Source organism: Salvelinus namaycush, chromosome 3 (assembly GCF_016432855.1).
Source record: "Salvelinus namaycush isolate Seneca chromosome 3, SaNama_1.0, whole genome shotgun sequence".
In the NCBI taxonomy this organism is placed as follows: domain Eukaryota; kingdom Metazoa; phylum Chordata; class Actinopteri; order Salmoniformes; family Salmonidae; genus Salvelinus; species Salvelinus namaycush.
The window spans coordinates 48,572,474-48,586,665 of NC_052309.1; the positions used below are offsets into that span (position 1 = coordinate 48,572,474).

Sequence of the window (14,192 nt, forward strand, 5' to 3'; positions counted from 1 at the left end):
GCACACCTGTTAATTGAAATGCATTCCAGGTGACTGCCTCATGAAGCTGGTTGAGAGAAGGCCAAGAGTGTGCAAAGCTGTCATCAAGGCAAAGGGTGGCTACTTTGAAGAATCTATGATATAAAATATATTTAGATTTGTTCAACACTTTTTTGGTTACTACATGACTCCATATGTGTTATTTCATAGTTTTGATGTCTTCACTATTATTCTACTATGTAGAAAATAGTAAAAATAAAGAAAACCCTGGAATTAGTAGATGTGTCCAAACGTTTTACTGGTACTGTAAATCCCATACCTCCCTGGAAATGTAGAAGTGTGATTCATTCAGTTGCCTGGCTGTGACTAGATATATGTTAAAATCAAACAAGAAAAAAACGACACACTCTTTCAAATACGTTCCCTTAGCCAACAATCACTGTCTATTTCAACAAAATGTGCCAAAAAAAACACTAAACAATTGTATATTATTCCCATATGTTTCTAGATTCACCGGCTGGATTTCAATATTTTCCATGGCCTTGTCCTGCGTCTTTGCTCCCCACAGCTTTTTAAAAGCTGCTTACAGTGGAGAGACAAAAGGCTTTCTCGTGTGGCACTGGGTTGCACTTCAGATGTAATAAAGCCGGGGTTCTTTAATTGTAGCAGTAACAGTATGAGAAGCAGTGAAAGGTGAATTCCATTCTCAGTCAGGTGCTTGACCCGATTCCATTCCGCTAACTGTATTGTAGTCGGCAGAGTTAAAAATAGAAAACCATCCCAAGATGTGAGAGGTCATTCGGTTGAATATTGCTTATGTTTCAACATAGTCTAAAAGTGCTATTGACACAAAGAAAAGCCCCCCAATTTTAGTAAAATAGGTTGAATAAAACATCGTTTTTTTTTACTCAGCAGGTGTAAAAAAAATTCATCCGTCCGAAATAGGAATAGTATGCTGTAAGTGTGAAAGAATTAAAGAGAGACTTAAAACCTTTGGAAACTCCATTTTCCCACTCTCTAGTATCCAACTCTAAACTGATATTTCCTGGCAACAGCTTGGACATGTAGTGCATTGGAAATGGAGCACATTTATACTGGCTGGGAGCTGTGGATAAGACTGCAGGCACATGTCTGAGGGGGGACTGTGTGAGAGACAGACACGTTCAGACCAGTTCAACCTTGGAGTTGGGGTAGACGGCGACCACGTCATATCCCTCCGGAGGCTGTACGCGGGCCATGGCGTGGGTCTCACAGTACAAGTTCTCCTCGATGAAGAAGTAGCCCCTCTGCTTGAGGTTCATACCGCAGTCATCACACATGAAGCACTCTGTGTGGTACAGTTTGTCTCTGGCCTTCACGATGGTTCCCCTATACGGACAGAACATAACCAGGTTGTTAGTGTCATGTCAAAGATAAGTGGTTCTCAAGGTTATATAAATAAAGAGCTATTTGATTAGCATTCATTTTCTTATTTAACTATGTCACTGTGCATTCAAGTGACCAGTAATTCTATTCATGGACGTGGGTATTTGCATTACCAATAAGGATTACATAGCTTCACAACGGCCAGAGCTCATTGGTTGAATTTGAATATCCCCTGTATCCGGGCCTTTATCCTAACCACTACCGCCTATAACAGTAGGTAAATGCTTTAGTGCCCAGCCTAAAAACCCCTGTGTAAACAGTCTATATAACAGATCCATAGTACTAAGCCTCCACAGCAGTCTCTTGTTCAAATGACATCGCTGTTTACCCATGGTGCTTTAACAGTGTGGGGATTACCGGCATCTCTGGGTTCCTGAGGAGGGCGTGGCACAGAGGTTTATTCATTCAAAGCGATATATGGAGATCCTTTTCCCTCTGTTATTAGCTTGGGCCTGTTGGAGCAGGACTAGATAGCATCCCAAATGGCACCCTATCCCCTGTAGTCTATGGTCAAAAGTAGTGCATTATATAGGGACTACGGTGCTATTTGTGACACACCCCTATTGTGCAGCGTCATCTCTGTTTTTTATGACTTACACTATGCCGTTGCCACAGCGCGTGCACTGGGGGAGTTTCTGTAGGCCGGGCATGGGGCCCATGTGGCCGGGGATGGGGCTGCCCAGTTTAGGGACTGGGGATCGGTCCGGGGACCTAAGGCCTCTCACTCCAGACATGTCAGTGGGGGACACACCTGTGGACACAGACACACAAAATAGCACCTCAGTTAATTTTTTAAAACATAATTAGCATGATTATTTATTCAACTTATATAGCGCAGTTAAGACATGTTTAGATATTGTAAATCAACGTAGTTCCCCCGGGGAGATGTTTCCTCTAGGTACAGATCTAGGATCAGCTTCCTGTCCCCCAATCCTAATCCACGATATCAGTTGGATAAAATGCAAAACTGACCCAAGATTTAGGGGCAACTTCACCCTATACCAGTATAAGAGAGCTAGAAAGGCAGCAGTCAGCCATGGGTGAAAGCATGGAGATGGAAGAATGAATGGTGTTCACACTTGGCTCAGGGAGGCACCTAGGTCAGCTACTGTCCACAGACATCACTCCTCAGTAAGCACTCCCTTCACTGGTGTGTGTTAACCTCAGAGGGCATGGCAGGGGTACAGGCAGAGGGCCAGGGTGGTGCTCACACGCTGCCAGCCTCTCTACCTCTTTCTCTCTACCATACCCTCCCCTCTCTCTCTCTGTACTGTATTACCTACAGTATCACTCCCCCTCCCCATACCTCTATCTTCCTTTCCCTATCTCTACCTCTCACTCCCTATCCATCTCCCTCCATTCACATTTCAGGGATGCCAGGGCTGTTGTGAGATCCTGGCACACAGCATGAACACATCAATTAGGAGAGGAGAGAGAGGCTGCTGCCTGGCAGAGCAAATATTTCACATTAAGGAGCAGATCATCATCACACCAGAGTGTCACAATCACACTCTCCCTGAACCACGGAGTGATGAGGTGCCAGCAGGCCCCATTGACCCAGCACGCCACTGCCTCTGGCTCTGGCATGGCCTACCCATCACACTGGTGAACTACCTGGCACAAAGAAGTTTACAACACTCCAACACTTAAACACTAATGCTGTGACCGTTTAAAAGGTTGGAGTAATAACGGTGTCTATTTTTACTGTAATAATTGCTGTATTCAGCCTGGTCTCATAGCCTAGACGTAACATAGTAAATGTAAATCCGGAACACTCAAATTAGCATATGTTATATTTGGTATGGTTACATAAGACAGATGCTTACTTTAGGCAAAAATGGAAGTAGGGTGGTTGGTCGGGGGGGATGGGTAGACGAATAACACAAATGTCTAGCAAAACAAAGGTTGTATGTTTGAATCTCCTCATGGATAACTTTAGCATTAGCAACTTTACAACTACTTAGTACTTTGTAGATACTTCGCAACTACATTTCGTTAATAAATTAATGATAAAAAAAATATTCTTTCAAAATTAAGATGTTGATTTAGTTATGAATCCATAACAAATTACTATGGGAATACAGTTGAAGTCGGAAGTTTACATTCACCTTAGGCAAATACATTTAAACTCAGATTTTCACAATCCCTGCCATTTAATCCTTGTAAAAAGTCCCTGTCATAGGTCAGTTAGGATCACCACTATATTTTAAGAATGTGAAATGTCAGATTAATAGCAGAGAGAAGGATTTATTTCAGCTTTTATTTCTTTCATCACATTCCCAGTGGGTCAGAAGTTTACATACACTCAATTAGTATTTGGTAGCATTGCCGTTAAATTGATTAACTTGGGTCAAACATTTTGGGTAGCCTTCCACAAGCTTCCCACAATAAGTTGGGTAAATTTTGGCCCATTCCTCCTGACAGAGCTGGTGTAATTGAGTCAGGCTTGTAGGCCTCCTTGCTCGCACATGCTTTTTCAGTTCTGCCCACATTTTCTATAGGGTAGAGGTCAGGGCTTTGTGATGGCCACCAATACCTTGACTTTGTTGTCCTTAAGCCATTTTGTCACAACTTTGGAAGTATGCTTGGGGTCATTGTCCATTTGGAAGACCCATTTGCGACCAAGCTTTAACTTCCTGACTGATGTCTTGAGATGTTGCTTCAATATATCCACACAATTTTCCACCCTCATGATGCCATCTATTTTGTGAAGTGCACCAGTCCCTCCTGCAACAAAGCACCCCCACAACATGATGCTGCCACCCCCGTGCTTCACGGTTGGGATGGTGTTCTTCGGCTTGCAAGCCTCCCCCTTTATTATGGCCAAACAGTTCTATTTTTGTTTCATCAGACCAGAGGACATTTCTCCAAAAAGTATGATCTTTGTCCCCATGTGCAGTTGCAAACCGTAGTCTGGCTTTTTTATGGCAGTTTTGGAGCAGTGGCTTCTTCCTTGCCGAGCGGCCTTTCTGGTTATGTCGATATAGGACTCGTTTTACTGTGGATATAAATACTTTTGTACCTGTTTCCTCCAGCATCTTCACAAGGTCCTTTGCTGCTGTTCTGTGATGGATTTGCACTTTTCGCACCAAAGTACGTTCATCTCTAGGAGACAGAACGCGTCTCCTTCCTGAGCAGTATGACGGCTGCGTGGTCCCATGGTGTTTATACTTGCGTACTATTGTTTGTACAGATGAACGTGGTACCTTCAGGCATTTGGAAATTGCTCCCAAGGATGAACCAGACTTGTGGAGGTCTACAACTTTATTTCTGAGGTCTTGGCTGATTTCTTTTGATTTTCCCATGATTTCAAGCAAAGAGGCACTGAGTTTGAAAGTAGGCTTTGAAATACATCCACAGGTATACCTCAAATAGGCTAATTAAAATAATTTGAGTTAATCAGAAGCTTCTAAAGCCATGACATCATTTTCTGGAGTTTTCCAAGCTGTTTAAAGGCACAGTCAACTTAGTATGTAAACTTCTGACGCACTGGAATTGTGATAGATTATTTAACTTATAATTCACTGTGTCTGTAAACAATTGTCCTAACCGACTTGCCAAAACTATAGTTTGTTAACAAGATATCTGTGGAAAGGTTGAAAAAAAAGAGATTTAATGACTCCAACCTAAGTGTATGTAAACTTCCGACTTCAACTGTATACTGGACTAAGATTGAATCCTACTAAAGCGGCTCTGACCCTCGTCGGGTGTGGCAGGGCTTGCAAACTATTACGGCCTACAAAGGGAATCCCAGCCGCGAGCTGCCCAGTGACGCGAGCCTACCAGACGGGTTAATTGCTTTTTATGCTCGCTTTGAGGCAATGATGCAGGCATGAGAGCACCAGCTGTTCCAGATGACTGTGTGATCATGCTCTTCGTAGCAGATGTGAGTAAGATCTTAAAACAGGTCAACATTCACTCGGCCGCGGGGCAAGACAGATTACCAGGAAGCGTACTCAGAGCATCCGTGGACCAACAGGCAAGTGTCTTCACTGACATTTTCAACCTCTCCCTGACCGACTCTGTAATACCTACATGTTTCAAGCAGACCACTATAGTGCCTATGCCCAAGAACACCAAGGTAACCTGCCTAACCTGCCTAAATGACTACCGCCCCATAGTACTCACGTCTATAGCCATGAAGTGCTTTGAAAGGCTGGTCATGGCTCACATCAACACCATTATCCAATTCACATACCGCCCCAATAGACCACAGACGATGCAATCTCAATTGCACTCCACATTGCCCTTTCCCACATGGACAAAAGGAATACCTACGTGAGAATGCTGTTCATTGGCTACAGCTCAGCGTTCAACACCATAGTGCCCACAAAGCTCATCACTGAGCTAAAGAACCTGGTACTAAACACCTCCCTCCGCAACTACATCCTGGACTTCCTGACGGGCCGCCCCCAGGTGGTAAGGGTAGGCAACAACACATCTGCCATGCAGTTCCTCAACACGTGTGCCCCTCAGGGGTGTGTGCTTAGTTCCCCCCTGTACTCCCTGTTCACCCACGACTGCGTGGCCAAGCACGACTCTAGCACGATCATTAAGTTTGCTGAAGAGACAACGGTGGTAGGCCTGATCACCGACAACGATGAGACAACGTATAGGGAGGGGGTCACAGTGTGATACCAGGACAACAACCTCTCCATCAACGTGAGCAAGACAAAGCAGCCGATCATGGACTACAGGAAGAGGACGGCCAAACACACTCCATTCACTTCAACGGCGCTGTAGTGGAGCGGGTCAGGAGCTTTAAGTTCCTTGGTGTCCACATCACCAACAAACTGTCACGGTCCTAACACACCAAGACAGTCATGAAGAGGGCACAACAAGGCATATTCCCCCTCAAGAGACTAAAAGATCTGAGGTCCCCAGATCCTCAAAAAGTTCTACAGCTGCACCATCGATAGCATCCTGACTGGTTGCTCCACTGCCTGGTATGACAAATGCTCGGCATCAAACCATAAGGCACTACAGAGAGTAGTGCGTATGGCCCAGTACATCACTGGGGCCAAGCTTCCTGCTATACTAGGCGGTGTCAGGGGAAGGCCCAAAAAATTGTCAAAGACTCCCGCCACCCAAGTCATAGACTGTTCTCTGCTACCATACGGCAAGTGGTACCGGAGCACCAAGTCTAAGTCCAAAAGACTCCTTCACAGCTTCTACCCCCAAGCCACAAGACTGCTGAACAATTAATCAAATGGCTAACCGGGATATTTGCATTGACGCCTCCCCCCCCCACCTTTATTTTTACACTGCTGCTACTCAATGTTTATTATCGATGCATAGTCAGTTTAGCTCTACCTACATGTACATATAACTTCAATTACCTTGACTAACCTATACCCCCGCACATTGACTCGGCACCGGTACACAGAGTATATAGCCTTGTTATTGTTATTTTTATTGTGTACGTTTTTTGATTTGTGCACAACACATCAGCTGTCTGTGACCAGGTGAGAACCTTTCCAAGCCAAACCTTCATATCGTAATCGGTAACCACTACACACAGCTTACATCGTTGTCACCATATTAGCATCATAGTCAACACACCTATTAGAACTAATGCATTAATAAACACGTTACAATCATGCTGTACAGTCTACAATCAGCAGCAAACAGTTTAGCAGTTACACCGGAGGGCCCCGGTGGCAAATAAATTAATAAAACCAAAAGCTCACCTTGACTTGGAAGAGTTCCAGTGTTGGATAGCCATAGCCAGCTAGCTAAGCATAGCAGGCTAAACTAGCTTTATTCATAAAGACTACTGACAAGTCTATATGAATAAAGTTCATAGCATGTGATCCCCCTAATCTGTACTAAAAAGGGAGTTTCCACCCATTTATCTTAGTTATTAGAGCAGCTTTTTATACAACATAGCTACCTGCAATGGCTAATGGGGGTCACATTTCTGGATAAACAGACAAACAAAATAAACATTCTGTAACCTTGTCTATATTTCTTATTTTCTTAACAACCTCAAAGGTTACACTCCTACACAGGGGGTTCAACTACAGGCAGTACAATGTGTTCGTCACATCTGCTCATCCTCAAAAGTAAAGTACATTGTAAATACATGATCGCTTCCCTCCCATGTCTGTCTTCGACCATTATATGTATACAGTATCTTTGACCACAATAAGTGGTGGATTCTTCAGTGATTGGTATAGCTGGGGAGTTCAGTGTTATAATAAGCTGAGAATCTCGTCATGCAAACGTCTCCTCTCCTCTTGTTTTCACCCTCCGCACTGTCTGACACCACAGATGGTCAAATCAGAGCCTGTGGGGCTACATCATAACAGCGCCTCGTGTTGGCGCTCCATTGAAATCCCAGGGATGCCAACATTTTCAAAACAAGAGCGTATTCCCTTTAAAGGATGAGGATGACAATATCACACGCAGTCAAATGCTCCTCTCCATCTAAAGGTCAAAGCTGAGCTGGGAAATAGAAAAAAAAATCCTTCAGCAGAAGATAATGCAAGCATTCCCACAGACAGAGAGCAACAACCAGAAACAGGCAGACAGAGCTTTAGGGCGAGTCTTGTATAAGCCCCAAGGTGTGTAAGCATCGCACCAGAAGCTTAAACCAGGTGTCCATGACGCCTTTTGCGGTCGTGAAAAAAAATAACAACTGTGCAGGAGGCGAATCGGTGGCGATTAATCTAATTCTGTTAAAACCATTATTGACTTTTCGTTCTTCCTTAATCCCTTTTCACACCTGCAAGTGATTAGCACCAAATTCAAAGAATAACATGGGACTGGTGTTGATACAAAACCATCTCAATGATCTCCAACAGACAGCATGACTTGCTCCTGGGGATAAGCCTGTCTGTTTGGGTTCTCCTTGAAGAGGTGAGATCTGGCCACGACACTGACGAAAACACAACGCATTACTTCTAAGGAAAACAGAAACACCAGGAAGTCATACTTCTCTGTTTATTGTCTTTCATAAGGCTGTGTTGCGGTAAACTTTCTCCCCCCCCCTTTATCATTTGACTTTCAGCTCTCTCGGCCTATAAAAGGAAAACTATGCCAACGCTCCCTCTCCTCTCAGGGACAACACGTGCTACAGTGCACATACAGTCATGTGGCTGGAAAAGATCACACGCTCCACTTGCAGAAGAAAACAATTTAGCTCAAATATACAAACATATATCTAACATACATAAACAGGCACGTTGTTTAGGTAAACTGTAGGGTGAATGGAGACTCATATAGAGCAACAAATGAGGGTACCTCCATCCTCTGCCTCCAATATGCCTTGTAGGTATTTGAAGGAGCCGGATTGTTTGGGTGCGGAGACTGGCTCCTCTGTGTCTTGCAGCATCTTGTACACATCTGACTCTGTGGTGACTTCAAAACTATGACCGTTTCCATTACGGCCCATTGGAGAACGCATCGGAGGCTCAGGGCTGAAAGAGACGAAGACAAACAAATAAAGTTGTTTTCAGTTTGAATTCAGTGTGACCAACAGCTTCTGTGACTGAAATGTCGCCACTAACTGTTGCACTGTTCATCGATTTCATTTGTGAATACTGTGACTTATTTTGGGGGTAAAATAAATGCAGTTTTAAGAAGGGAAAGGGAAAAGGGGATGCCTAGTCAGTTGTACTGAAATCTAGAGTACAACACATGAAAACATGACACAACACTTATTTCCTAATGTGGTCCTCACACTGACATATTCACATTGACATGGTGCATCTACCAGAATATCTTGAAATGACTGTAGTCTAAGGTCCTTTTTTCCATTGAAGTAAACTACGCTGAAGGTTCATCCATTCCACCTTGGTATTCCTAGTCCAAACAGGAGATGGACCCCATTTGCTGTTCACAGTCTTTCCACACAACCCACCAGAGAGAATCCTCAAGCTCCATTATGCCAATAGTGCATAACATTAAGCACTGCTCTGTGAATATTAGCACGGCTGATCTATCTTTTCTGATCCTGTCAAGATACAGTGCACTTGGTCTTCCTCCACTCCGGAGGGACCCTACAAGGTGAACTTCACTGTGAGGCCCTTGGAGGCCTTGGGAGGGGGGAATGTGTGCAGTCAGCACAAACAGCAGGGCCCAGAGGACAACTCTGGGCGCTGTAGGTTGTAGCCTAGGAGAACACACACATTTATCACACATCCGAGAGACCACGCGATAACAAATGGATTTTCCACTCCACATGCCTTACCTGTGAGGGGAACTCAGGCTCAGGCCGCCCATTTGTTTTGGCAAGACCCTGTCTCTGTCTCCGTTGCTGCCGTTGTTGTGTGCGTACATGCTGGCTGGGTTGTTGTACTGCGCGTGGTTGGACTGCTTGGAGGTGCCGTTGTTGAGATGCGGCAGCTCGGGAGTGTAGGAGGGTTTTCGGCTGTAACCGCTGCTGTTATTCCCCCTGCTGTAGCTGCTGCTGTAACCACTGGTGTAACCACTGGTCATTGGTCCAGTGCTAATGGGTCGGAAATTCTAGAGAAGGAAAGAGCAGAGGAGTCATTAAGAAAAGTATGGTTATTCCCAATGCACTTCTATGTCGTTGTCATAGTCTATTCATGGCAACATTAAGGTGAGTGTTTGCACAGAGGCAAACACATTTTGCATGGACCTGCGTCAACTCTCCAATGACGTAACCAAATATTAACTGCAGACTTCCACGAACTACACTGATAATCGACAGTATATTGCGTGGGACATGCGTGTTCATCTCTCCAGCCAAGCCACAGATAAGGATGGGTTGCAATATTGTGTTAACGTCATCACTTTTCTAATGGCTGGTGTTAGTGGTATGACTGTCATGCAAAATATAGTGGCTGTTGTGGGCTGCACACAATCTTAGATCCTCTGTAAATATGTAATCTAAACTGGAGTGGCTTGTTTAACGGTTGTGCAATAAGAGTACTGGAGACAAAGTTGTCATCCCTCACAGCTAGCCTGTTGATTAACCTGTGTGTGCACATTGAGTGGTGGGTTAGTTTGAGTGGTTGGCCGCAGGAAGCGGAGGTTCACAGACTCTCCAGGCAGGCAGGCAGCAGATGTGGCCTGGTCTTTGTTCCCTGGCCCAGACCACCCATGCCTGGGCCATCGCTAATCACCACTCGGCTGAGCCCTCGATCCCACACCCCACATCCCTACCCCCAAGCTGCTTCGCCAACCCTGGGCTTGGTCCATACCTCCAAGCCCTCTCCCCTCTCGGCAACAACAGTAGAAGAGGCAGAGCAAACATTTGAGTGTATTGTATTACCAAGTGTTCCTGGAGCGACAGTAAACTTGGCCTTTTTACGACGTGTGGATGGATTCCAGCGCCTCCTTCAAACAGTTACAATAGAAGCCACAGGAGCCCTGAGATCACCAAGAGGAAGAGTGACAGGACTGCTGAAAGGCTTGGCAAACACTTTGGCTATACCATACCCTAATGAGAGTGAGTGATTTACTGTATCAAGCACGGCAAATGAACACAAAAGTTTTGATGTTGCCTATTTACAGTAGAGTGGTCGTTTTCACATAAACAGATGGAGCGAGGGAGAGGTAGAGAGAAAAGCCTGCTTCAAATCCTTGGCACAAGGGCCGGCGCCAGAACGAATCAGTTGGACGGCTATTTGATTTCCATAGGGGGCATGTTTTTTTCACTGGACTTCCTATGTGTGCATGCGCTTGCTTGTGCACACATTTTTTAAATACCATAGGCAGAGTTTCAAGTTTGGGAAAGCTTACAACTTATACTACAATTTCTACCGATCTGCGTGCCAATTATGGTTTTCACATGTGCATTTTCGTTTCAATAACAACTTTTAAGTTTTTCAAAATCATTGTCAAGTGGTTAATCATAATCTGAATTAAAATGATAAAAATCTAAAAGTAAAACTTAAACTAATGTGAGAGTACCAGCCTCTGCCATATGGGCACATTGATAAACCGTGATCCATTGGCGGCTAAAGAAATGGAACTGTATCCTGGGCCCTCTATCCTGGGCCCTCTATCCTGGGCCCTCTATCCTGGGCCCTCAGAGTTCTCTCGCCAGTGAGCTCAGGACAGACAGCTGTTTTTGTGCAAGGGAAACATGTTCAGGTATTTTATGACTTTGACTGGATATAGGTATATGATCATCAGATCATGATATTTTGGTCTTTCACACCGATGCTTGGTGATTATCGAGGCCAGGAAAGTGTTGGAAAGATTTTTCAAATACTGTGAGGAACTATTATCATATGTATATGTATGTATAAATGTATGTATAAAAAAACGGACTTCGTTGACTTACTGTGTGAGGTAAAGAAAAAATGACTTGCGAAGCTCAGCTTATTAGTGGTGGAAGTAGTGAGTTAACGCTTAGCTTACAATTCCGGCGCCCCCGCAGAAATCTAGTTAACATAAAAAAAGCCCCATCAAAATCTGTCTGTTTAAGCTAAAGATTTGTTATTTTTTTTGCACGGGCTGCATTTCAATCCTCCGCATCCGCCGATATCGCCCTTCCGCATCCGCGATGAAAGGTGGCAGAGCTAGAGTAGTGTTTGTCAGACCATGAGACATCCTGAAAATCTATCTTCTCACAAAAACACCTGTAGCGTCCGAACAGTCTACAAAGTCTTATGGACACTCTGTTGAAATATGAGACTCTTATGAACACGATGACGTTCTCCGTTTTGTTCTAGGATGCCTACAAGCCTCACAAGACTTGTCTAAAGTCGGTACAGCCTCTTCTGCTAACTTCTGCCTGTAGTGTCCGAATGGTTTGGGCTACAAAGTATTATGACCATTCTATTGAAAGTTGACTCTTACGAACACGATGTCATTCTCTGTTTTGCTCTAGGGCGCCCACAAGCCTCAGAAGCCCCAAACATTACTATCTGTTGGACTGACGATGTATGTTATAGAGCTTACTGTCTCACGTGAGAAAACGTCCCACCTCCGCGTTATCGTGCTGCTGTGCTGTTTGTTGCGACTTGGCTACCTGCCAAACTTAGTTTTTTACTGTTAACTGTTTAATCAAAACTCTTCATTTAACACATTTACCAACGTCTTAGTTTTTCCACCCTCAACTTTTTTCATTCAACTTTTTCACCCCGGACGCTTTAGTACCTGGATACCAACAACCGAGCCAGGCTACCAAGAGCTCAATTCATACAACGGTCTCTATAGAACTACTATAGAACTAAGTCCTTACTTCCAGTGTGTGAGTGTGACTCCAATTGTTGGCCCGTACATACTGTAACTGTATGTTTTGTATCTCCCAAGACTACATAAACTCCCGACACAGCTCCGAGAGGCTACACCAAATGCTAACACGCAGCCGGCCGGTGTGTAGCAAGGAACAGCCGGCGACCTGTTGTCACGGGGAAAGGTTCGATGGATACCTTAATTTGTGAAAAATGTATTGATCTTGATGCAGCTAAAGAAATAATTATTACTCTTCAGGAAGAAAAAAAACATTTGACCAAGCACCTGGAAGGGAATAAGGATTCCATGAGACTATCGGCATCTTGTCCGCTACTGCACTCCTCTACTAGCTTGAACCAGAAAATGGCTGCTCATTGTTAGACTCCAGGTGACACGTAAATGGATGCGTGTTGGAACCAGAAAGAATAAGAAGAATCATTCTTGGCGCGCCTGCCTTCTTCCCCCGTGTCCGGACTTAAGACTTTCAAAACGCTTTGAGCCCCTGTACCAGCTGTCTTCTGCCAGGGACTTGGGTGTTCCCTCCATGGCTGTGGATATCCCTTCAGCTACCTCTCCCTATCCTAGTCAATCAATTGCCTGGGCACAGCCTGGACCCCCGAGGTGTGCCATAGCAGGAAGTCAACTGTGTGCAGCTCACCCTGCCCTAACATAAATAACCTGTGCATGTCTACCTCTGCAAAGCCTCCCAGCAAAGCAAGAAAAGCGATTAAGAATCCCAGAAAAGTTTTACAAATTGCCCACATTAACATATGTATCTTAAGAAACAAGTTCATGAAATCAATTATTTGCTAATAACAGATGACATTCATATTCTGACAATCTCTGAAACTCACTTAGATAATACCTTTGATGATACAGTGGTAGCAATACATGGTTATGAGATCTACAGAAAATACAGAAATGCTAAAGGTGGAGGTGTGGCTGTTTATATTCAGAACCATATTCCTGTAAAGCTTAGAGAGGATCAATTGTTAAATACCGTTGAAGGAAAATGGCTACAGGTTCATCTGCCTCACCTAAAGCCCATTCTGGTGGTATGCTGCTATAGACCCCCAAGTGCTGACAGTCAGTATCTGGATAACATGTGTGAAATGCTTGTATGTGATATCAATAGAGTGAAATTTTCTGGGTGATTGAAATATTGACTGGCTTTCATCAGGCTGCCCACTCAAGAGAAAGCTTCAAACTTTAGCTAGTGCCTGCAACCTGGTTCAGGTTTTTAATCAACCTACCAGGGTAGTTACAAACAGCACAGCAATGAAATCATCAACATGTATTGATCACATCTTTACTAATTCTGCAGAAATTTGATTGAAAGCAGTATCCAGGAAGGAAAACCAAAGATCCAAAAGCTGGGCCTAATATAGTGTATAAGAGGTCATACAATGAGTTTTGTAGTGATTCCTATGTTGTTGATGTAAATAAAATAAAAATTAACCTTTATTTAACTAGACAAGTCAGTTAGGAACAATTTCTTATTAACAATGAGAGACTAGGAACAGTTAACTGCCTTGTTCAGGGGCAGAACGACAGATTTTTACCTTGTCAGCTCGGGGATTCGATCCAGCAACCTGTTGGTTACTGGCCCAGTGCTCTAACCACTATGCTACCTG

At 44.1% G+C, this 14,192-nt stretch overlaps 1 protein-coding gene across 1 annotated transcript in view; it reads right to left on the reverse strand.

Annotated features, from left to right (window-relative positions):
• Window positions 1-204: 204 nt before the first annotated feature.
• The window catches only part of LOC120032038 (PDZ and LIM domain protein 4-like), a 64,287-nt gene continuing 50,299 nt past the window's right edge, over window positions 205-14,192 (reverse strand). Inside the window, exons 4-7 of the mRNA XM_038977960.1 lie at window positions 9,599-9,873; window positions 8,650-8,825; window positions 2,002-2,155; window positions 205-1,347 (exon numbers count right to left, since the gene is read on the reverse strand). Of these exons, the coding sequence (XP_038833888.1) occupies window positions 1,143-1,347; window positions 2,002-2,155; window positions 8,650-8,825; window positions 9,599-9,873 (810 nt within the window). The 3' untranslated portion in view covers window positions 205-1,142. The remainder of the gene's footprint in view (window positions 1,348-2,001; window positions 2,156-8,649; window positions 8,826-9,598; window positions 9,874-14,192) is intronic.